General features: G+C 37.1%; 1 protein-coding gene across 2 annotated transcripts in view; it reads left to right on the forward strand.

Annotated features, from left to right (window-relative positions):
* Positions 1-25,257, forward strand: part of Birc6 (baculoviral IAP repeat containing 6) — a 174,407-nt gene that overhangs the window by 67,521 nt on the left and 81,629 nt on the right. The window contains exons 20-38 of one of the 2 annotated variants that reach the window (XM_021186109.2): positions 2,058-2,205; positions 2,872-3,005; positions 4,359-4,505; positions 6,439-6,626; positions 7,220-7,549; positions 7,796-7,895; positions 8,951-9,165; positions 9,302-9,510; positions 9,959-10,305; positions 11,273-11,492; positions 11,981-12,114; positions 12,911-13,021; positions 16,061-16,188; positions 17,350-17,481; positions 19,707-19,922; positions 20,568-20,751; positions 21,393-21,548; positions 22,792-22,925; positions 24,642-24,795. In XM_021186109.2, coding sequence (XP_021041768.1) covers positions 2,058-2,205; positions 2,872-3,005; positions 4,359-4,505; positions 6,439-6,626; positions 7,220-7,549; positions 7,796-7,895; positions 8,951-9,165; positions 9,302-9,510; positions 9,959-10,305; positions 11,273-11,492; positions 11,981-12,114; positions 12,911-13,021; positions 16,061-16,188; positions 17,350-17,481; positions 19,707-19,922; positions 20,568-20,751; positions 21,393-21,548; positions 22,792-22,925; positions 24,642-24,795 — 3,387 coding nt within the window. The remainder of the gene's footprint in view (positions 1-2,057; positions 2,206-2,871; positions 3,006-4,358; positions 4,506-6,438; positions 6,627-7,219; positions 7,550-7,795; positions 7,896-8,950; positions 9,166-9,301; positions 9,511-9,958; positions 10,306-11,272; positions 11,493-11,980; positions 12,115-12,910; positions 13,022-16,060; positions 16,189-17,349; positions 17,482-19,706; positions 19,923-20,567; positions 20,752-21,392; positions 21,549-22,791; positions 22,926-24,641; positions 24,796-25,257) is intronic. The other variant, XM_021186110.2, reaches the window with a different exon arrangement.

The raw sequence follows: 25,257 nt of genomic DNA on the forward strand, positions 1-25,257 counted from the left end.
TGCTTCAAAAGGGTCCTGTGAAGATTCCATAGAAATGATTTTCAGGAATAAATGAAGTTATAAAAGCTATCTCCACTAATAGTACCTGTATAAGGTAATAGAAACTTTTATATAAGCTCTCTTGCTGTTACTGTGAAGGAATTCTGGCTTAGCCTTTTAACCTCTCTGTGTATCTAGTTTTTTTTTTTTTTGTTTGTTTGTTTGTTTGTTTGTTTGTTTTTTCTTTTGTATAAGCATTTGCCAACATGTAAGTATATGTGTGTGCAGTGCCCTTGGTGGCTAGGATGAGGCAGCAGATCCTCTGGACCTAGAGTCATCTGATTGTGGGCTGCCATAAGGATTCTATGTAAGAGAAGCCATTGTTCTTAACTACTGAGCTGTCTCTACATACAGGCTAGTGTTTTTTATAGGCATTTCTCACAGTGTTTTGTAATGCTCTCATTTATTTATTCATTTATTTGCTTATCTAATTATGAGCTCAGGCTTATTTAACTTGGAGGCTGACCTTTAACTTCTAGTCTCCCTGCTCTCACTTCCCAGGTGCAGAGATTTACACAAATCGGTTTCTGTTTCACAAGTAGTCAACTCATTTATACATTTCACAGGAATTTGATATTTGTAGTAAATCAGAGAAATCTTTCTCAAAGTTATTTGGTAAATAATGTGGATTTTCATTACCTTAGGCTGCTTATATTTGCCTTGAACATAATTTGACTGTTATGCTACAACCGTCAAGTATGTACACAGTGGTTCCCAACTTCCTAATTCTGCGACCTTTTAATATAGTTCCTTGTTTGCATGGCAGCCCTAATCATGAATTTATTTTTTGCTACTTTATAACAGTAATTTTTGACATGGTTACAAATCATAATGTAAGTATCTGATATACAAGATATCCACCATGTGACCCCTTCCCCATCCCCCATATCTGCATTTCACAGATTGAGAACCACTTACATACAATATGGCATTTTACATTATTTTGCTCACTGTAGTAAGGTCTGACTTTCAGTTTCTTACGGATTGTTTTTAGTGGTATGTTGCTTACATTCTGGGCATGTACTTAGTACTAAAATTTCTTTACTAAGGCATCTGTCTAATGTGCTGTGGTCTTCTTATTCATGCCATATGGGTTCTATCTGACTGCCAGTCTAGAGTAGTGCTCCATTCAGTTGCTAATGTGTACTAGTTGAAGCTTACACGGCCATGCAGTGTTTAGAACAATTTTGTATCGACAAGCAGTATTTCAGGAATATTCATTTGGCACTTCCATTCTCTGCTTTTGTGACTATTCACAAATGCTGCTCTTCATATTAATATACTCTTATTTTGAGATAGCATCTTTATGTGGCCACAGCTATTCTAGAACTTGCTTTGTAGACCAGGCTGGCCCTGAGATCTGACTTTGCTTCCTGAGTGCTAGAATTCAGGCATGTTTCATCACGCTGGCACATTGTTGTGCTCTTCTTTGTTGTTGTTTTGTGTTTTGTTTTTGAGACCGGGTCTCTCTATGTAGTCCTGTCTATCCTGGTACTTGCTCTGTAGATCAGGTTAGCCCTGAACTGAAGAGATCTGTCTGCCTTTGACTCCCAAGTGCTGAGATTAAAGAATGTATGCACCACCATGCCTGGTTTGATATACTCTCAAGTTCGATTAATATACCTCTTGAATGTTATAAATTCCTTCGGAAAATATTTCTGTGTTTGTGGATGGTAGGGCATGCATGCCACAGTGAATATGTGGAGGTCAAGATAATATACAGTGTTGGTTCTGGGAATTGAACTTAAACTTTGTTGGGCTTTTGGACAAGTGCCCATTTCCTGTTGTGTTATTTTACCAGCACTGCTATTCTTAAATTAAGACTGTTTCTTAGAATGATGCTAATATTATTAGTGTTCTAGAACTCTTTGTCCATTCTCCCTATGTTGTTAAAGATTATCTTTCCAGAACAAGCAAGTGTCTTTGTAGCAAAGGTAGCTTTATGTTTAAATGTGGGACCTGAAGATCTGTGTGCTAGAGCTGAAGAAGAACTGGGCATGGTTTCATTGTTTTTCCAGGTTCTGTCTATTGGTATTTTGTACTGCTGAATTATGTTAAGGATGAAGACTTGGCTGGATGCAGCACAGCTTGTGCAGCCTTGCTTACAGCCGTGTCCAGACAGCTGCAGGACAGGCTAACACCGCTGGAGGCTCTGCTTCAAACAAGGTATGCTTGCCATCACCGGGCATGGAGCTCTTCATTACTAGGTTCACCTAAAACATTCTTTTACCTTAAAAAGTATTTATTTTGTTCTATGCATTCTAAATATGAATAGTGTCAGGTCCTCCTTCCTGTGGGAACTATTTTCTTCAGCTGTTAGTGACAGACTTTAATGTTTACCCAGAGAACTCATTTTAGTTTTTAAGTTTATTTTACGTGGTTTTTTGTTTTTGTTTTTTTCTGCATGTTATGTCTGCACCATATGCATACAATGCTTGTAAGGCCATTGGGTGTTGGGAATCAAATCCTGGTCTTCTACAACAGCAACGACTGCTCTAACCATCAAGCTATCTTTGCAGCTTCTGGTCTTCAGGTTTTGAAGTTGGACATTTCTTATTTGACACACTGCTTTTATGATACTTTATAAATCCTGATTTTGATTTTTTTTTTTTTTTTTTTTTTTTTTTTTTTTTTTTGAGGCAGGGTTTCTCTGTGTAGCCCTGGCTGTCCTGGAACTCACTTTGTAGACCAGGCTGGCCTTGAACTCAGAAATTTGCCTGCCTCTGCCTTCCGAGTGCTGGGATTGAAGGCGTGCGCCACCACTCCTGGCTCAGTAATTTTCCAATAACTGTCTGAAAGGTAAAATATTGAATACATTGTCTCATTTCTCAGATATGGACTGTACAGCTCCCCGTTTGATCCAGTTCTTTTTGACTTGGAGATGAGTGGCTCTTCTTGGAAAACTGTGTACAGTAACAGCACTGCTGTCCAGTCAGATGAAATCGACTTATCAGATGTTCTTTCAGGTACTGACCTCTTTTACTAAGTGAGTAAGGAGCGAAGAGTTCTGTGTTCAGAGTCAGTTCAGTTTTCTCTTTGTCAAGTACGGAGTTGAAGTTCTCATTGTCAGGTACTGAGACTAATTTGTCAGTGTCACGTACAGAGTCTAAGTTTTCAATGTCAGGTAATGAGTTTAAGTTCTCATCTCTCTTTATTATATCTACTCACATTTTTTGTCTTCAGAACACTAAAGTTTTTTGGTTTTTTAGAACTTAACCATAATGCCGGTGAATGATAGTGCTATGTAATATGTAAAGTGTAGCTTTTGTGTCCGACTTTGAGTGCAATATTACAGTAAAGCCCTTGCTATGTTTGGGTTAATCAGTGCAGGCTGAGAAATTGTTTTGAGATTGTTTGAACCTTGAAGAAATAGCTCTTTAGATTTTGTACCTGCCCAAACATTGGTCTTAAGACACTCCTCGTGAACTTGGAGTTCCTACTTTTGATTATGGCTAGCCATGTTCAAAACAGACTGACATTTGTGTGGGCTGTCTGCTTTCTTAGGCAGCAAGGGCAAGACAACTTTTGTCGTTGGAACCTTTCCCAGCCCCAATCAATTTTGTGTTATGATTGAATAGAAGTAACTGGAGTGAGCTAGTCTGGGTCAGTCTTTTCTAAGAAAGCTAAACCCCCTGCTTTTTCAGAAAACGAGGGCTTAGCATCTTGGTGAGCTTCTCTACTGGGGCACCTATGACCAACGTCTACCAGTAATGATTGGTTAAAGCCATTTTACTTAATATCTCAGTTTCTTTGTCTGTTCTCAAAAAGTAAACACACACTCACACACACACTCACTCTCTCTCTCTCTCTCTCTCTTTCTCTCTCTCTCTCTCTCTCCCTCTCTCTCACACTGACAAATCAGAAATCCAAAATCTGAAATTTTTGTCCACCATGTTAGTGGTCAAAAGTTTCATAGAGTATTTCAGAAGTGTGGATTAAGAATCCTTTATAGTGACATATGCAAATATTAAAACAATAAAAGAAGTTTTCAATATTTAAAACAAGTTATAATCCAGTTTAATTTTGTTTTTATTGTAATCATTCCAGTGTAATTTTACTGTTCAAAAGATTTAGTTTGTACATATTATAAGTTTCTTATTACTGTGAATTCCTACCAAATTGCTTTCATTCCTGTAGACATTTGTATGAAGGAAGCTAGTTTCTCTGTTTATAGGTTTTTTTAATATGCCCTTTGTTGATGTATTGTGAGTTTTGTGCATTTTATGCTAATTGAGTTTGGCTAAATAATCATGATTATTGCTACTTCATGCCTTGTAAAAGTCATCTTCATGCATTATGAAGTTTTCTTTGTGTACTAGGGAATGGAAAAGTCAGTAGTTGCACAGCTGCTGAGGGAAGTTTCACATCTCTCACGGGACTTCTAGAGGTTGAACCTCTTCACTTTACTTGCGTGTCAACCAGTGATGGAACCAGAATAGAAAGGGATGATGCAAGTACGTTTACTGGTATATATTTTCTTTTATTATGTTCTTTATGCAGTAATAATGCAAAAAAATGATATGAGCTATTTAAAATTATATCTTTGTTTGCATGGTAAGAGAAGACCTATGGGAGAGAGGGATGTTTGGAGGGAATACCGTGAGTAATTTTATATGTGAGATCAGTTGAGGTTTTTTTTTTCTTTACCCAATAAAGCATTCTCTTAAATCCTTTTATTTTTATGTTTATTTTCTATGTGTGTTTATGTGTATTTTTATTACGGGAAATATCAGCCAGAAAGAAAATAGAAGGAAGAGTAAGGTAGAGCCTGTGTTTCCGTAGCCATTTCAACCGTTAGATGATGCCTAGTGTAGTTTTGACTTTGATATCCTGATGTGACTTGTTGCACTTAAAGCTAATAGTAGTTTGGTTAGGTTTTGACCTGAGTATAATACCTAGAATACTGAATACAGCCTGGGTTTTATAACCAGAGCCAGTCTTAGTGACAGCGTGCACATGTTGAAATGATGAAATAGGGGACAATATTGATTAGATAAACTGCTTCATTTAACCATTAGGTCTGTAAATCATGGAAATATTTATCTTTTTTTTTTTTTAATTTTTTTCTGTGCCCCTTATGTTATATGATATATATAATGTATATTACGATGTATATAATGTATGTTTTATTGTAAAGAACATTTGTATTTTGACCTAGTCTGTTTTCCTTGATAGAAGGTATTGAATAGTATCTTAAGTTGATTTTATTGAGAAACTAATTTAAGCAGGTTCTCTTTCAACCTCTTCATTAAGTTACTATTAATAGTCCAAGGCATAGCTCTGTGTGAGAGAGTACTTGCCAAGTGCATTCAAGAATTTGGATGAAGTCCCTAGTTCTGCCAAGAAGCAAATTAAAAAACACCAACAAAAACAGTTTTGAGGAGAAGTCACAGAAGTTTATAATCCTGGATTTTGGCTCTAGAAGAGATACAATTTTAAAAGAATTTATAAGTTCATTTAGTGTATTTGCTTTCTACCTTTTTATTGTAGAAGTAGCCACTAAGTTTAATTTATGTAGTGTCTTAGTCAGGGTTTCTATTCCTGTGCCAACATCATGGCCAAGAAGCAGGTGGGGAGGAAAGGGTTTATTCAGCTTACACTTCCACACTGCTGTTCATTACCAAAGGAAGTCAGGACTGGAACTCAAGCAGGTCAGGAAGCAGGAGCTGATGGAGAGGCCATGGAGGGATGTTCGTTACTGGCTTGCCTCCCCTGGCTTGCTCAGCCTGCTCTCTTATAGAACCCAAGACTGCCAGCCCAGAGGTGGTCCCACCCACAAGGGGCCTTTCCCCCTTGGTCACTAATTGAGAAAATGCCTTACAGTTGGATCTCATGGAGGCATTTCCTCAACTGAAGCTCCTGTCTCTGTGATAACTCCAGCTGTGTCAAGTTGACACAAAACTAGCCAGTACAATTGACCCCTTGTCAACTTGACACACAAATACATCACTAGTAAGCCTCAACCCTTAGTTCTTACTCATCCCCAAGATCTTAAATAACTTTATAAGTCCCAGTCTTTACATATTAAAAGTTCAGTCCTTTTAAATTATCCAGCATCTTTTAAAATTCAAAGTACTTTAAAATTCAAAGTCTCTTAGCTGTGGACTTCACTAAAAAACTTCCTTCAAGAGGGAAAAGTATTGGGAATTGTTCCAGCACCCCACTGTAGAATTGGAGCAGCAGGGGCAGCTTCACTGCATTGCAGTGCTCATGCTAACGTATCCATGGTGAGACTGGTCATTGAGGCAAGTGCCTTGTCACTGAGTGACAACCCAACCTTCTTCTTTTTTTTAAACTGCATATAGTTTTAATGACACATTGTGTATTTTGGCCACGTTACTCTATGTACCTTTTCTTCATCCTGGTGTCTTGTTTTGTCTTTCCCTTGTCTCATGCCAGTGAGTTCCTTCGGGGTTCCTCCTGCAGTAGGTGGCCTATCATCTGGCACAGTTGGGGAAGCCTCGACAGCCCTGAGTTCAGCAGCCCAGGTAGCTTTGCAGTCTCTCTCTCATGCAATGGCTTCAGCCGAGCAACAGCTGCAGGTGCTGCAAGAGAAACAGCAGCAGCTTTTGAAGCTTCAGCAACAGGTTGGAGACTATTTGGCTCTTTGTTCATGCTGTCTCTAAACTTCAAAAGCTGAAAAGTACTGTAAAAATGACCATTGTTTTCAGAAAGAAAAGTAGGTTGTCCAATCTGAGCTAATCGTTTTCAACAAAAAATTGAGGTAATGCCTTTGTGATATGTTTAAATGTATTATTATATGACTGCATTTTATTTAGGATGTGATTGAGAAAAAAAAAGATACTTTTTGAGTAGCCTTGAAGTCACTTGTACTTTTATGTTTAAAAACTTTTGGAGAAACATTATATTGTTATCAGTTACTGTTTTCATGGAACAGAGACTGTTGGACATTATAAATTGTAGGACATTAGTTTGATTATAAGTACAGCAATTATGATAACATGGTTTATCGATTTAATTGCTGACAAAATGCAACCTGTGCAAACTCTGCTTGAGAAATTGTATCCTGTCAGTTAACGTTGAACTCGTTTGCTTGAGTCCAGTTTTGTCTCGTGTACGCAGAATCTTACTAATCTCGTTTAAGTTTGTCATATATGAGCATCAGTGTCCTCACACTGTCTTCAGGATTCTTCTACAGGCATTGCTTTTACTTTTACAGAAAGCAAAGCTGGAAGCCAAGCTGCATCAGACAACAGCGGCAGCAGCAGCCGCTGCATCAGCAGCAGCAGCAGCAGCAGCAGGTCCTGTTCACAATGCTGTGTCTTCCAACCCAGTGGCTGCTCCTGGATTCTTCATCCATCCATCTGATGTTATTCCCCCCACTCCAAAAACAACACCACTTTTTATGACTCCACCCCTTACTCCGCCCAACGAAGCTGTTTCTGTTGTGATTAATGCTGAGCTTGCCCAGCTTTTCCCAGGCTCAGTCATTGATCCTCCCGCAGTGAATCTTGCTGCACAGAACAAAAACTCCAGCAAATCTAGAATGGTAAATGCTGTTTTACGTAAATGTTAACCTAGACAGATTCTTATATTTTTAAAGAAATTCTAACTTTGAAAGTCAAATGTTTAAATTGTCATGAATGTATATCAGGTCATTTTGATTTTATAAAACATTTCTAAATGTGTTTCAGGAAATGAGACTTGTTAATTTAATGTTATGGTTTTTTAGAGCGAGGGTATTAGTACAAAGTTAAATTGTTTTGGGTTGTTTTTGCTTTTGTTTTTTGTCTAGAATCCACTTGGTTCTGGCCTGGCCCTTGCAATTTCTCATGCCTCACATTTTCTTCAGCCGCCACCTCACCAGTCCATTATTATAGAGCGAATGCATTCAGGTAATCTTTGCATTTCTAAAATAATTTTTCTTGCTTAGTCTCTTGGTCCCCTTTAATGACTTACTGCAAATAAATTACATTTGCTGACAAGTAAGTACATTCTACCTAACGTAATAACTAGAGAAGGTGTAAATTCTTTGGGTTGTTTAGTTTTATTGAAACAATGAGATTTCTTGTATCTAAGTTTTTCCTATTGAAATATAAGTGATACAAATGGCATACTTAAATTCTTGTTGTGATTATACTAGAATTAGACCGTGTGGCAGTATCCTAAAACTAGCATTAAATCTGCATGTGTGTCATGCCGTGTTCCAGAATTGAGACGGGTGCATGCATCTTCCCATTTGATTATAAATTTCTTAGCTGCATTATTGTTTATAACATGTAGAGGAAAGTTTTGTTCCCCTGCTTGTGAACAGTTGTTTATACTGTAGTTTGATTTTAACCTGTGCACATATTTGAATCTTTTGAGGCCCATGAGGAGTCAAACATGGTTTCTGGAAGAGCAGCAGTATGTGCTTGCTCTTAACTGCTGAGTCGTACTTTTTAATGATAGCATTACTATGTACTTTTCTATACATACTAAACCAAATATATTAGACCCCCGTCTTAGAAGTTAACAAGACTTTTTCACAAGTAAAGTTACATAATACATTTTGGTATGTCTAATCTATCTAGTGATGAAATTAAGGCAAGAAATATTCAGGTTGGAACGTTCTAGGTTTACCTTTTCATGCCCCACTGTTTAGTTGTTGAACTGAAATACGTATGAGGCTTCGCGATATACTTGACTGCTTTTGTATTAATAATCTTAAAATCTTTGACTTCAGTTTTTCAAAACTATAGTAGAGTTTTTGGCAAGTTTGGCATCAAATTTTAAGGTTTGATATACTAAGCAATTATAGAATTTATGAATAAATATTGATAAAAGTTTACTTAAAGTTTAATAACTTGATAATTGTTTATTTTAAGAAGAATGCGTTAGTGTGTTCTGAGTATAGACTTTGGTCTCTTGATCCTGTTTGATGGCTAACATGTTTCTCTTTCCTTTATAGGAGCCAGGAGATTTGTCACCCTGGATTTTGGAAGACCTATACTGTTGACAGATGTACTGATTCCTACTTGTGGAGACTTGGCGTCTTTATCAATTGACATATGGACATTAGGGGAAGAAGTAGATGGAAGGCGTTTGGTAGTGGCAACTGATATCAGTACTCACTCACTAATTCTTCATGACTTAATACCTCCACCTGTATGCAGATTCATGAAGGTAAAGAACTTCAGGAAAGTTTGCTGTGTTGTACTGCATTGACATATTATTAATATACCTATATCTTTCAAAATATATAGCTTAGATTTTTAAATATTATCACATGTGTCTTTGTATTTGCAATCTTTCATTTCAGATAACTGTCATTGGACGCTATGGAAGCACAAATGCCAGAGCAAAGATCCCCTTGGGGTTTTACTATGGGCACACCTATATCTTACCTTGGGAAAGTGAACTGAAGTTGATGCACGATCCTCTCAGAGGCGAAGGAGAATCTGCCAACCAACCAGAAATTGACCAGCATTTAGCAATGATGGTTGCTCTACAAGAAGATATACAGTGCAGGTTAGTGGAAATTTGCGCATATATTTTGTTAAATTATTCCTGCCAATGAATGTTTTCTCTATCTACATAGAAAAGAGCAAAAGGAGGACAAACTTATACATTACAGCAGGAGTGAAAACATTAGAATGCTGTTTTCTAATTGGTAGAAGCATTTATTAGTATTTGTGAACAGTAGTTTATTTTGTTTGCTTATTTGTTTGTTTGTTTTAAGATAGGGTCTGTATTATAGCTCTGAGTGGCCTAGAAGTGACTGTGGCTGTTATCCAACCACAGATGGCTGCCCAGATTTGCCTCTGGAGTACTGGGATTAAAGGTGTTCAATACAGTACCTGGCCCAAGAATAATTCTTCGTAGTAGTTGTGCTTTAATATATTTTAAAGAGATGTGTTTCGTGTGTAGATACAAAAGAAGACTGAAGCAATGCTTGTTCATTTATTTTTACCCATAGATATAACTTAGCCTGTCATCGTCTGGAAGCTCTTTTGCAGAGTATTGATCTTCCTCCTCTCAATAGTGCTAACAATGCACAGTACTTCTTGAGAAAACCAGACAAAGCAGTTGAGGAAGACAGTAGAGTGTTCTCTGCTTATCAAGATTGCATTCAGCTACAGCTTCAATTAAATCTGGCTCATAATGCAGTGCAGAGGCTCAAAGTAGCCATAGGTGCAAGTCGGAAGTTGTTGAGTGAAACATCAGGACCAGAAGACCTGATTCAGACGTCATCCACAGAGCAATTGCGCACCATTGTGAGATACTTACTGGATACACTGCTCAGCCTCCTGCACTCTTCCAATGGTTTGTATTTGCCTCAATGACTTTGGTAATGAGTTAATATTTTTCTGCTGTGTGTTTTGGGTACATAGAATTACTTTCTCGGGAATCCTTTTTTTTTTTTTTTTAAATGAATGTGTGGTGCTGGGGACGGACTTGTTACTTGATTCATGCTAGTTAAATGCTGTTCACTGGTCTATCTGGACATTTTTAGTTTGGTATCCTGTTTAATGTATTCAATAAGTTTCTGTACATTCACTCATTTATTTTCTTCTTAAAGGTTTTTTCTTATTGTTGCCATGTTATGTATTGAATCTAGGGCTTGGTACGTGGTAAATGGGTGCTTTCCTTATTGACTGCATCCGCATGTCTTTTATTCCAATTATTTCTCTCTAAGTTTTTGTATCATTTTTTGTTTTTTAGAGATAAGGCTTCTCCTAGCATCCCTGGCTTTCCTAGAACTCAACTCTGTAGACCAGGGTGGCCTCAAACTCCCAGATCTGCCTACTTCTTATTCTAATGTTTCTTAAATGAATCTTGATTTCTTAGGTTTGTTGACTTAGTACTATGCAACTGTATTTGAGTGAGAAAATATTAAACATTGCATAAAAGTAGAATTATTCTGACCTAATACAGTAGTAGTGTTTTGTAGCCATGCACTACTTTGGATTGCTCATTTATGTTTATATTCCCCTCTCAACATATCTGATCTTTATTTATTTATTTATTTATTTATACTTATTCCCATATTTACTTGTAATTGAATTTGATACATCTGACCACAAACAAGAAACACAATGTATGTGCTATCTCTTATTACTGCTAAATATTTTACAACTAATTTCTATATATAAGCAATAAATAAGTCACAAAATACATAGATTATAATTGTTTACTGATTGCTAGAGGGAAATGTGTATGTAGGTGTACTGGTGTTGCTCTTAACACCATACAGACACTTAGATAAGTCGTTTGTTTCTTTTTGTAACAGGGCATTCTGTTCCTGCAGTTTTGCAGAGTACCTTTCACGCTCAGGCCTGTGAAGAACTGTTTAAACACTTGTGCATCAGTGGGACCCCAAAGATACGGTTGCATACTGGCCTGCTCCTTGTTCAGCTATGTGGTGGTGAGAGATGGTGGGGCCAGTTTCTTTCTAACGTTCTTCAGGAACTGTATAATTCAGAGCAGCTTCTCATCTTCCCACAAGATAGGTAGGTTGGAGAGGTCAATGGTTATATTGTAAATTACCTTCACTTGTAGAATCATTGTCAGAGTGTGAAGTTTTGTTTACATGGATAGTAAGTTTGGAGACGATGTAAAATAAAATAGGTCTCATGGATTAACACATACTAAATGAAGGACATGAGTTCTAATATGTTTACCCTTGGATATTTTCTGGATCAATCTGTGGAACTTAATAGGCCGTGGTGTGTATTTTCTATAAGATCTACTAAATGCGATTCTTTAGGCTCTGGGGGAGTTTGTTCTCTGCCTGATTTCTAAGGGGTTGCATAAGAAAAAATAACCAACAACTAGAGTAGAAACTGATTTTACATCATTTCTTTCTTTCTAACTTACCAAAGAATGGTTTTAATAAGCAAACATGCTTTATAATAGTTCCTATGTGAATACATTTCTTTAAAAGTGGAACAATTTAACTTGATTCTAACTGGTCAATTTTCTTTGTATCTGTTTGCAGGGTTTTTATGTTACTCTCCTGCATTGGACAGCGATCACTTAGTAACAGTGGAGTATTGGAAAGCTTACTAAACCTCTTGGACAATTTATTGTCACCTCTTCAGCCAGAGTTAAGCATGCACAGAAGGACAGAAGGTATTATATAAGGAACTGAGAGGTTGTTGTTCTGCCTTGTTAGGGCTGGGATTCAAGTTATGCACCATCATGCCCAACTTTTTGTTTGTTTTTGTTTTAGTAGACAGGATTTACTATGTGGATTCTGCTGGTCTGGAAGCTCATTATGTAGACCAGGCTGCTTTGACCACACAGAGATCCACCTGCCCCTGTCCTCTAAATGGTGAACTTGAACATTTTTGTAATCTTTCAGTCTCCTCATATGTTTAGGCATTAAAAGCACATTTCCTCTTTGGCCTGCGATAGGTTTCATTTGAGCATTAAATAAGCTATAGAATATAATTGTTAGTATGAATTTTAAGGTGTGGTACACGTTTTATTTTGGTTTCCTGTGTGTCCTTTATCTTCTTTTGTATTCTGTTCTTTTTTATTTTTGATTAAATATTTATTTTATGTATATGAGTACACTGTAGCTGTGTTCAGACACACCAGAAGAGGGCATCAGATCCCATTACAGATGGTTGAGAGCCACCATGTGGTTGTTGGGAATTGAACTCGGGACCTCTGGAAGAGCAGTTAATGCTCTTAACTGCTGAGCCATGTTTCCAGCCCCTTGTATCCTGTTTTTTATTAGATACATTTTTCTACTCACTTTGTGTCCATATTATATCTTATGTATTACATATCATATATTATATTATATATCATAATATTTTGGTGTTTGTCATGATGCAGGGTGTTCTTCATTTGTAAGATGGTGTCACAGTTGTCCTGCGAACTCAAATTTACTTGAGTCTTCTCTTCTTGTTTCCTCTAGGAGTCCTGGACATTCCCATGATCAGTTGGGTTGTTATGCTGGTGTCTAGGTTACTGGATTATGTGGCCACTGTTGAAGATGAAGCAGCAGCTGCAAAGAAACCTTTGAATGGTAAAGACAGGGAAAGGTTTCTGACAGGTATCAGAAGTTTATAATAACGTGTTGGTGGGGATTTTCAGTGACGCCACACTTGTTCCTGATCTGGCTATTGACTTGGAGATAACCATATGTATGTAATTTATGGAAAACATGAGTTCATTTTTTGGTTTTTTTTTTTAGGAATCTGCTGAGAAATAGAATTTATATGTGATGGACAAACTTCTTTGTCTTGATATGAATTATATTTAGTCAGTCAGTATGTCTGTAATTTCCCCCCCTGCACCCATACTTCAATACTTTCAGAAGTGAGATTATGGCAAGGGAATTTGTGGAGGTTTTACATTTTTTATTTGTTTTTAAGTTTATATTTTATTTTATTTTTGAGTTTATATTTTAATTATATTAATTCAGTTGTTTTCTTTAGCGTCAATTGTCTTATTTTTTGAATTGGAAATTTTTAACATTATTAATTTTTAGTAGGCTGGGAGCTCAAAAGTTTACAAATTAAGGGAAATCAGACATAACAAATCGAGTGTATTTCTGTAATCATTATAATTACTAATGATTTTAATACAAGATTTGAGGAAACTGAATCTAATACATCAATACAGCAAATAGAATCCATACAATTATGTACTTTGATATATTAATAATTTTGGGAAGGTGAACGAGTACTCTCAAAGTTGGGAATTCATCTTATGTTGGTGTAAAAAAAATGTGTCTATCAATCCATTTCTTCAGTTACAGTATGAAGGGATAAACATTAGCAGTGAGTTAATTGTAATTACAATTTTAAGTTGTATAGAATAAATTGCATTGAAGTCTTAACTTTTATTTTTATTGTTTGATATTAAGGAGGAGTGATGGAAGACATCTTCAGGGTTTGATGATTTTGATCTAAGATGATTAGTGAGTGTTAGAAATAGGAAAACATTTTAAAATTATGAATAAATCAGTTGGAAGAGGGGGTTTTGTATGGAGGGGTATGTTTAATTCCAGCTATCGGCAACAAAAGCATTACATTCTCTGTAAATGTCAGCTAGAGCTATATACATAGCGAGACCCTATTTCAAAATAACAGCAAAAAAGTTCAGAGAAGAGTGGTTTTAGGCCAAGCTAAGGGAAAGAACTGTGCACAATAGTGTCGATCTATTCCAAAACACCAATGTAAATGTAGTTATGCAGCCTGCCTTTTGAACTATTATACCCATTTTGTCAGTCATTAATCTTAATAGCCTGTTTTGTTGCTTGTACAAAACCTTTTTAATGTTGTTACTGTCTTTGTTGTACAAAGCCTATTCATTATAGTATTGTTGCTATTATTATTTTCTTGTGTACAACACATCAAAGTTATGTTGTTCAAAATGAATTATTTTGTGGTTTTTGGTTGTTTTGACTTTGTTTCTAATTAATTAATTAACTTACAATCTAGCAGGTGCCCCTTCCCCCAGTTCCTCGTCCCCCTTGCCTCCAAGAGGGTACTCCCTACCCTGGTATCCTCCTTCTCTGGGGCCTCAAGTCTCTTGAGGATTAGGCACATCTTCTCTCACTGAGGCCAGACGAGGCAGTCATCTGCTAAATGTGTGCTGGGTGGGCCTCGGACAAGCCCATGTATCCTACCTGGTTGGTGGCTCAGTCTCCCGGAGCTCCCAGGGGTCTGGGTTAGTTGAGTTTGCTGGTCTTCCTATGAGATTGTCCTGCTTCAGTCATTTCCCTCATTTCTCCATAGGGGTCCCTGACTTCAATCCAATGGTTGCATCTTTCTCAGTTAGCTGCTAGGCTGACCTCTCAGAGGACAGCCATGCTAGACTCCTGTCTATAAGCACATTGTAGCATCAGTAATAGTGTCAGGCCTTGGTGTCTGTGACACCCCCCACCCCCGTCAACCCCCATGAGACAGATCCCAAGTTGGGCAGGTCACTGAACCACCTTTCCTTCAGTCTTCTTCTACAGTTTTTTCCCTATAGTCCTTTTAGATAGGAACAATTCTGGGTCAGAAATTTTTAATAGGTTGGTAACCTTGTCTCTCACTTGATGCCTTGTCTATCTACTGGAAGAGGACTCTTAGAGTTCCTTCTCCCCACTTGGGTTAATTTTAGCCCCATTGAGTCCTGGGAGCCTCTCAGATCTCTGGTACTTTCTAGAGGGCCCCCCCCCCACCTCCCATCCCCCAAGGTTACATATTTCCCTTCATTCTCCTGACCCCTTGGACTTCTCTCCGTTCTGTCCCCCCATACCTGATCCTGTTCCCCTTTTCCTCTCCCTTCCTCTTCAATGAACGGTGCTTGTCTAATTGGCTGGCTGTATGTAGAAGAATGAAAATAGATTCATATTAATCACCTTTTGCAAAATTCAAGTCTTATGTAGATCAAGGACCTCCACATAAAACCAGATACAGTAAATCTAATAGAAGAGAACATGGGAAAGAGCCTCAAACTCATTGGCACAGGGGGAAATTTTCACAACAGAACACCAATGGCTCAGGCTCTAATATCAAGAATTGACAAATGGGACCTCATGAAACTGAAAATCAAAGGCAAAAGACACTGTTAACAGGACAAATCAGCAATCTACAGATTGGAAAAAAATTCAATAATTCTATATTCAATAGAGGGCTAATAGCCAGAATATATAAAGAACTTAAAAAGTTAACCTTTGAAGAACTAAATAACCCAATTAAAAGATGGTTTTTGTTTTTTGTTTGTTTGTTTGTTCGTTTTATTTTGTTTGATCTAGAACAGCCCTGGCTGTCCTGAAACTCTTTGTAGATCAGGCTGGCTTGGAACTCAGAAATCTTCCTGACTCTGCCTCCCAAGATCTGGGAGGGCCTCTGTGGCTCAGTTCAGAATGAATTTTAAGCCTTGTGACAGAGTGTCTGGAATGCTCAAGAAGAGATTGGCTACAGAACTCTGTTGTCTGCAATTTGTTTAACCCTCAGAGAGCTGTCTTTCAAATTCTTTGTCTTAGTTGACATATTGTTGTGTTTTTTGATGTATGGAAATTACTCCAAAGTCATTTAAAAGAATTATTAATAAAAACTTTTCTTTCCAGGTAACCAATGGAGTTTTATTAACAATAATCTGCATACTCAGAACTTAAACAGATCCTCCAAGGGAGGCAGTAGCCTCGATAGATTATATTCCAGAAAAATCAGAAAGCAGCTTGTTCATCATAAGCAGGTAATGGTCTGTAACTTTGTTTTAGTTTTGAATCTGTCATGTCATCTGTTGTCTTTAGACAAGCATTTAGCAAGCTGTCTAGGTTGTTGATTTGCTACTATGGTGACCATGTTTGTAAAATGGTAAACATATCTACTTCACTTAGTTTTGATATTCTTTAAACTTCTTGGTCTTCTGTTCCTATTGTTGAAGAATTTTTCTGCTTGTTTAAAAGGTGTTGCTTTTGTTTGCCTCGTTCTGGCTTTCCTTCCATGTTGCTGTTCATGTGGGTTTTTTGCTTTGCTTTATTGTTTTATAAACCCAATAACACTTACTCTTAAATTCCTTGTGGCCTTGAGTTGACCTTTAGACATGGTTACTTGTAATCTGCCCCTCTAACTTTTAGATTTTAATTTATTGAATATTAGATAGTATTAAATTTAAGTTTGTGGAACAACCTGCACCCATTTTCTCATCCAGGATATTTGGATGTGCTAAGTAAATTTTTTCTTTTTTTCTTTTCTTTTTTCTTTTTTAATTTCTAAGTACATATTTGTAGTCATTTGCTTGGATAAATGGACACATTTTTCTGACGTCAGAAAATGACGTTATCATTTTCTCAAAGAGGTTCCTAGGTTGGAATAGCATGTCTGTGCAAGGGTTCCCGGAGTGTTTAGGTTCTTTGTTTCAGGTAGTATTGTCTTTTGTTGCCTTTAGGTTTGTGTCGTTTATTGTGTGTAGTGGTTAAGTAAAATACTGTCAGGGAGGTATACAGTGTGTTTCATTATGTCTAGCTTCGTCGGAGTTTTATTCTTGGGGTTAACTGTGTCTGGTATATCAGTCCTTTGCTGTGTAGATTTTATTTATTTTTACTTTTGATGTATATGAGTGTTTTGCCTGAATAATGAGCAGCTGGTAATTGAGGAAGCCAGAAGAGGGTATCAGGTCTCCTGACACTGGAATTAGAGGTGGTTGCTAACTGCTGTGTGGGTGCTGGGAACCGAACCCACATCCTATGCAACATCAGCAATCTGCTGAGCAATTTTTCTAGCCATAGTATTTTAATTTTTTATTCAGATTTTTCTTTATTTAAAGTATGAATTCTGAGAGAAAGATAATAATTTACATTTTGGTTCTTAACATTGGTATTTTAAAGATTAAGTTGTTTATTTGTATTTTAAGCAACTTAACCTACTAAAGGCAAAACAGAAGGCTTTGGTGGAACAGATGGAAAAAGAAAAAATACAGAGTAACAAAGGCTCATCATATAAGCTGCTAGTAGAGCAAGCAAAACTGAAGCAGGCGACCTCCAAGGTAAGCTCTACCCCTTGCAATGCACTCATAGGGTTTTAATAAAGATTGGGAAACTAAATAACATGTTGTTCTTATCAACATTCAGAATCAGAGCATTCGGCTTTATTGAAGGAGGTGTCTTGTGGACGCCCTGCCTAGTAAATAACCTTCAGAGAGGATTTTGAGCCAGGAAATTAGATCAAGTAGTTCCTGTGCAATCTTAGAGAGCGCTCACTTGCCATTGATGTTTCGGGCTGTTTTTTTCATGGTATAATATCAAGCCTTATAAATATGATCTCCTTATCCTTTTAAACAAAAGCACTAAGTAAATGCTTGTCATTTCTGCTCTCTCCAGATATATAATGCAAAGATTTAGATTTGCCATCAGAACTTCTTTGTATCGAGTTGTGCATATGAGTCAAAAACGGCCTTTGCCACATATGAATTCAGTTCCAGTGAATTTTTTTTTTAATATAGTTAATTTTTTTCCCCTCATGGTGGTGTTTGTGTATAATCTCAATATTAACAAGGTTGAGGCAGGTGGATTACAAGAAGAAAGACTATTACCTCAAAATAGAGAAAACAGTAAACACCTATTAAATTTGTATTCATTGTCCATATTTACATACCACCTACGTAACTTTGAATTTCAACTTCAAAAGTTTGTATTTCTTTTTTTTTAAGATATTTTCTTAATTTACATTTTAAATGCTATCCCAGAAGTTCCCTATAACACTCCCACCCCCCCACCCCCACCCCCGCCCTGCTCCCCTACCCACTCACTCTCACTTCTAGGCCCTGGCAGCTTGCAAGACCAAGGGGCCTCTCTTCCCAATGATGGCTGACTAGGCCATCTTCTGATACATATGCAGTTAGAGACACGAGTTCTGGGATTACTGGTTAGTTTACATTGTTGTTCCACCTATAGGGTTGCACACCCCTTCAGCTACTTGGGTACTTTCTCTAGCTCCTCCTACATTGGAGGCCATGTGTTCCATCCTATAGATGACTGTGAGCATCCACTTCTGTATTTGCCAGGCACTGGCATAGTCTCATACAAGATAGCTATATCAGGGTCCCTTCATCAAAATCTTGCTGGCATATGCAATATTGTCTGGGTTTGGTGGCTCATTATGGGATGGATCTCTTGGTGGGGTAGTCTCTGGATGGTCCATCCTTTCGTCTAAGCTCCAATCTTTGTTTCTGTAACTCCTTCCATGGGTATTTTGTTCTCTATTCTAAGGAGGAATGAAGTATCCACACATTGGTCTTCCTTCTTCTTGATTTTCCTGTGTTTTGCAAATTGTATCTTGGGTATTCTAATTTTCTGGGCTAATATCCACTTAACAGTGAGTGCATATCTAGTGACTTCTTTTTTGATTGGGTTACCCCCCCAAATACATCCATTGTTTTTAATAGCTGAGTCTTACTCCATTGTGTAAATGTACCACATTTTCTGTATCAATTCCTCTGTTAAGGGACATCTGGGTTCTTTCCTGCTTCTGGCTATTATAAATAAGGCTGCTATGAACATAGTGGAGCATGTGTCCTTATTACCAGTTGGGACATCTTCTGGGTATATGCCCAGGAGAGGTATTGCTGGATCTTCCGGTAGTAAAAGTTTGTATTTCTATAAAGTATACCTTTCTAGATTTTAAAATAATTTGAATCAATATTAAAATTTGTTTTAAATATTAGATTTTATCTATTTTATGGCCTAGATGCAATTCTGTTGTATATCATGTACCTTAAAGAGGAGATAATTTATGCTAACCAATGGAGGCAGCTTCTTATCGTTAGCCTGGTGTGAAGGCTTATGCCTATAATGTCAGCATCTGCAAGATAAGACAGGAGGATCAGAGGTTCAGGCTGATCAAAAGAAACAGTTGGGGTTTTTGTGTTTTGGTTTGATTTGGTTTGGTTTGGTTTTTCCAGACAGGATTTCTCTGTATAGCCCTGGCTGTCCTGGAACTCACTCTGTAGACCAGGCTGGTCTCAAACTCAGAAATCTGCCTGCCTCTGCCTCCCAGGGGCTGGGATTAAAGGCATGCGCCTCCACTGCCCACTGAGACAGTTGTGCTTTAAACAAAACACTCTCCCCTATTTTTTCTTGGACACTTACGGTGCATATGAAAGTTTTGTCCATTAGAAGTTATATGTTGGATATTTTCATCTTACAAAAGTGTATACTGAGAAGTTTCCATTAAATAAACATTTCTCTAAATCATGTATATTTCTGTATGCAGCATTTTAAGGATTTGATTCGCTTGCGCCGGACAGCAGAATGGTCTCGTTCTAATTTAGACACTGAAGTTACAACAACAAAAGAGAGCCCTGAGATTGAGCCTCTTCCATTTACTCTGGCCCATGACCGCTGTATCTCAGTAGTGCAAAAGCTCGTCCTGTTTCTTCTTTCCATGGATTTCACGTGCCATGCAGACCTCTTACTGTTTGTCTGCAAGGTAAGTCCGCTGCAGTCCAGCGTTTGATTGATATGACTAATGAAAGGAATCAGTTCTTTCTCTTTTGTGTTCAATTCCCTTGTCTTACTATGTGCCTTGAAAGGTTTTAAAAAAATACTCTTCACTTAGTTCCTGGGAAATCAGATGCAATTTATTTGGTTAAAACTGAGGTTTGGAAATGTAGATAATTTGGGTGTACCTATCTTCATTCTTCTATCAGCTCACATAGGAAGTGTTTCAACATGGAGGAGATTACTGAATGACTTTGAATTCCATGATTGTTTTCCTGCAACACAGTCATTGTTTATTTGTAAATATTCACCCAAATTTATAACCAGTCACAAAATCTGGACCTGGTGTCTCACTTCTTTAATCTCAACAGTCAACATGGCAGAGGCAGGCCATCTTCTCTACAAAGAGAATTCCGGGACAGCTAGAGTTACACAGAGAAACTCAGTCTTGAAAATAAATAAATTTAAATACAATTAAAATTTAATGTGCAAGTTCCCATTGTTTGTATTTTGTTTAAAGTAATTTATAGAAAAATTAAACATCTGCCTTGAAAACTGTTGTGTCAGTGTTCTATTATTATTAATTTTTAATTTAACTGGTATTTTAAGCACATGATTTCACAATGTGTTTCAGGTTCTTGCACGCATTGCAAATGCGACCAGGCCAACTATTCATCTGTGTGAAATTGTGAATGAGCCGCAGTTAGAAAGACTGTTATTGCTTCTGGTGGGAACTGACTTCAACAGAGGAGACATCTCTTGGGGTGGTGCCTGGGCTCAGTATTCTTTAACCTGTATGCTGCAGGACATTCTAGCAGGTTTGTCAAGATTAATTTTTCTCATAGTATGTCAGAATTAGCTCAAGTGATGTCTAAAGGAAAATGTCAGAGAATTCCTAAATGCATAAACATTGCAATAGCAGCCATCTAACTTTATCTTCTTCGACACTTGGAAGAATAGTTTTAGAAAGTTGTTACACAGTACTGGCAAGGTGGCTCAGCAGGTAAGAGCATTGACTGCTCTTTGTAAGGTCCTGAGTTCAAATCTTGGCAACCCCATGGTGGCTCACAACCACCTGTAATGAGATCTGATGCCCTCTTCTGGTGCATAAGAAGTCAGCTAAACTGTACTTATAATAATAAATGAGTCTTTGGGCCAGAGAGAGCAGAGGACCTAAAAAATTCAATTCCCAACAACAACATAAAGGCTCACAACCATCTGTACAGCTGTAGTGTACTCATATACATAAAATAAATATTAAATAAAAAGACAGTTGCTAGGTGACTAAAGTGCGCGGTACAGGTGGGGAAGACCTGTTTGGTTATCAGTGAGAAGCACTCTGCTTACTAGTTCTTCTGTGACGTCAGAAAACCACTCTGTTAGCATCTTCACCTGTTACGCATGGGTAATAAAAACACACAAATTATTAAAATGGTTAGGACCATCTCCTCCAACACAGGAGAATTGTTGGCTCCGGTGGCTGCAGAAGCGATGGAAGAAGGCACAGTGAGTGAGGATGTTGGTGCAACAGCTGGCGACCCTGATGACTCCCTGCAGCAGTCCTCTGCTCAGCTGCTGGAGACCATAGATGAACCATTGACACATGAGATAGCAGGTGACTTAGATCACATTCAAGACAGCCCTCACTTCTGTCGTTTACATGAAAATGCATTTCTATTTGATGAATGTTAATGACATATAAAATTGAGTTTTGTGTTTTTCTGTTTGGTCTTTTAAAACAGGACCTTTTTCTTTTTATATCTTTTGCTATCATTTTCTAAGCATTTTATTTTAGTGTAATTTATATATTGCTTTCATTTTATAGCATTGTAAGCAATTTCATATATTATCTTTAATTTCTTTTCTGTTGTTGCAGAAGAAACAATACCCAGAACTTAGCACCTTAGGAAGCAATAGGAACAGAAGAGGTAGTGGCTTACAACCACGAACTGCAGGGATTTGCACCCTCTTCTTATTTATGTAGGCACCATACACACACACACATACACACACACACACACACACACACACACACACACACACACACACACACATTTAACATCCTACAGTCACTTTCAGTTGTTTGTTTTAGTCATAGGTTCCCCCATAATCCAGTTCTTTCAACTGATTGCTTCTTCATTTGCAAAGCCTTTGTTTGCAGACAGCTCCTGTTTGCTGCCAAGAAGCTCGTGAGCAAGCCTTTGCCATCAGTGCACTCTCTTAGCTCCTCATGTTATCATTTGTTTAATTAACGTGCAACTCTACCCTAGCCCTTTCTTAACTAACGGTATACTGGTTTTTATATATGTACAGAAACTAGTAAAGGTTTGTGTTACCTGGGCGTCCTATATATGTGTATTCTTGAAAAGAAAGGATGAAAAAGCAACCACTTCAAGTTATAGGAAACTACTTAAAAAATTGGACACATCTGGGAGCAAGATAGTTTCTTATATAGTAAATATTTTCCAAGTAAATAGTTTTACAACTTAATTCTCTTTGGCTTCAGCTTGAGTTTTTTCATGACACTACTGTAATTATGGTTCACTTACTTTAAAAAGAATATGTGGTAAGTGTAACAAAATATTAATCCATTTTAGGTAAGCTAATGATTATTTTGAACAGTAAGATTTATCTCACTAATAACTAACTAATAACTCACTACCTGATACTGCATTGACTTTTTTATAGTGCTGTCAAGTGATAAGTTTGCATGCTGATTAATTATTAAATATAAATCTTTAGATGTTTTCAAAGTGTGTTATGCAAATGAAGTGCTCAGTTCTATAACATAAAGCAGTGTTTCATTTACATTTCATGTAATATATTCTACCAATGAAGTACTTTTTACTCATCTGAAGGTACGCCTCCTCTCTCTTCTTTGGAAAAAGATAAGGAAATTGACCTTGAGCTACTTCAAGACCTCATGGAAGTTGACATTGATCCTTTAGATATTGATCTCGAAAAGGATCCTCTTGCAGCCAAAGTTTTTAAGGTATTTTGTGTTAGGATAATTTCATCTTATACATTTTGTAATAATTATAGCACTAGGATGCATGGTGTATGAAATGGCCTTAAGAGATCTGTATCCACATTATTCCATCCAGTAGATAGGCAGTGCACAGGTTATTGTTTTAGGATCACATGAAACTTCCTACAGAATGATCTATCATAGGATCCAACTGAAGTTTTAAGAATCACACACAGACAAACTGAGATCATTTCTTATGTTTTATTAGACGGTAATGTGTTAATACATGAAGTCAATAATAAAAGAAACTAAAGCAACCACAAAAACCAAGAAACCATAGTAGAAACTGAAAAAATTCATAGAGACAAATGATAGTAAAAATATGTCCTATAAGAACCTCTATTATACAAGAAAGTTTATTGCAACAAGTATGCATAAAAAAATATTGTAAATATCAAATAACCTAATCACGAGGCTTTCAAAAAATAAATAGCCAATCATAAACACAGATGGCCAGAAATTAATGAAATAGCTCTCCAGAGAACAGTGTATAGTATATAGTATCAACAAAAGAGTCGTTCTAGGAAAAAGTTACTAAGCTAGCAAATCCTTTTCTAATCTAGCAGCAGGAGTAATAAGTAAAACTGTGCACATTTGCTACCAAGTGTATCCCATTATGCAGCATACTCTTTTGTGCCTCTTAAAAAGAAACAAACAAAGGCAAGGTGGCTGGAAGTTTGACTTAGCAGTTAATTGCATTGGCTGTTCATACTGAGGACCTGGTCTTGATACCCTGCACCCATGTGGTGGTGCATAACCATCTGTTACTCAAATTCCATAGGACCTGATACCCTCTTCTGACCTATGCAGGTACTAGGCATGTGTGGCACACAGAACTATGCATACACATAATAAATATTTTTTATAATATATTTTTTATATAATTTAACATAATAAAAAATTAAAAGTACTAATGACAAGGGTGTTTTGATCTCCAGCATCCACATGGTAGAAAGAGTAACACGTTAAAGGAAACAATCTCTTAACAGTGTCTCACTCTAAGTAAATGAACTTCTAAAAATTGAAGTAAAGATAAAATGACAGTTTCATATATAATACATATTTTTTCTCTTAAACTCATAGCCATGAACAGTTATGTAATAAGAATTCCTTGAAGCCAGGAGATGTAAGTTATGGATTAACTGACTTTCAGGCAGCCACTGGGAGTCTTACCTAAGATCAGATTCTTGCAGTCATCATTTCTGTTTCTCTCATCCATTTTTTAATGGAGATGCATTTATAATACTTATTGCTCTTTGGCACATCATTTTATTTTTATTTATAATGCTAGTTACCTTTCAAGTTGTAATCTTTTACTATGTGAGTTTGTTTGTTATTTTGGTTTTTCAAGACAGGGTTTCTCTGTGTAGTCCTGGCTGTCCTGGAACTCACTCTGTAGACCAGGCTGGCCTCGAACTCAGAAATCCACCTGCCTCTGCCTCGAGAGTGCTGTGATTAAAGGCGTGCGCCACCACGCCCAGCTTCAGGTTGTAGTCTTACAAGTTATTCTTTGTCACAAAGGAAGCAGAATATTACTGTAACATTTTATAAATTAGTAAAATTCCAACAACTTTGAATAGTTTAGAAGGAGGAAATGTTTATTTTGTAGGCTTACTTGTCGTAATACTGTAAGTTTGTATAACTCAGTAAAGACATGAACTCCTTTCTTTTGTTTTAAAGCCTATAAGCAGTACATGGTATGACTATTGGGGTGCTGATTATGGTACCTATAATTATAATCCTTACATTGGAGGCCTGGGGATGCCTGTAGCAAAACCACCATCAAACACAGAGAAGAATGGGTCCCAGACTGTCAGTGTTTCAGTGTCTCAGGGTAAGTGCATAAGAACATTTTAAGGAATATACTAAGAAAGTTACCTTGTGTTTTCTTTTGAGAAGCTGAATTTCGTGTTCTCCATTTCTGAATTGTGCTGTCTTTACCGTTTGTATCCATCTGTCTCTGTCAGCAGGTTGAAAGTTGGTCCATGTTTTCTCTCTAAGTCACTCTAAGCGATTTGAAGTGACAATACATTACCTTATTGTAATTTCTTTTTTCTATGAGATTACACTCTAGTTAGATCATTTCTCTCTCCTCTTTCCTTCTTTCAAACCTTCCCCTATTCCCCTCCTTGCTCTTCTTTCTCTCTTGATGGCCTCTATTTTTATTCATTGTATTATGTGCATAATATATAGAAAGGCACTCTTCCTGAATTCATAAATCCCATACTCAGTCTGTAGCATGTCACTTGGATGCGTGTTTTCAGGCAGTTTGCCCAGTCATTTGCTGAGACTGTAT

The sequence above is a fragment of the Mus caroli genome, chromosome 17 (assembly GCF_900094665.2).
Source record: "Mus caroli chromosome 17, CAROLI_EIJ_v1.1, whole genome shotgun sequence".
Lineage (NCBI taxonomy): Eukaryota > Metazoa > Chordata > Mammalia > Rodentia > Muridae > Mus > Mus caroli.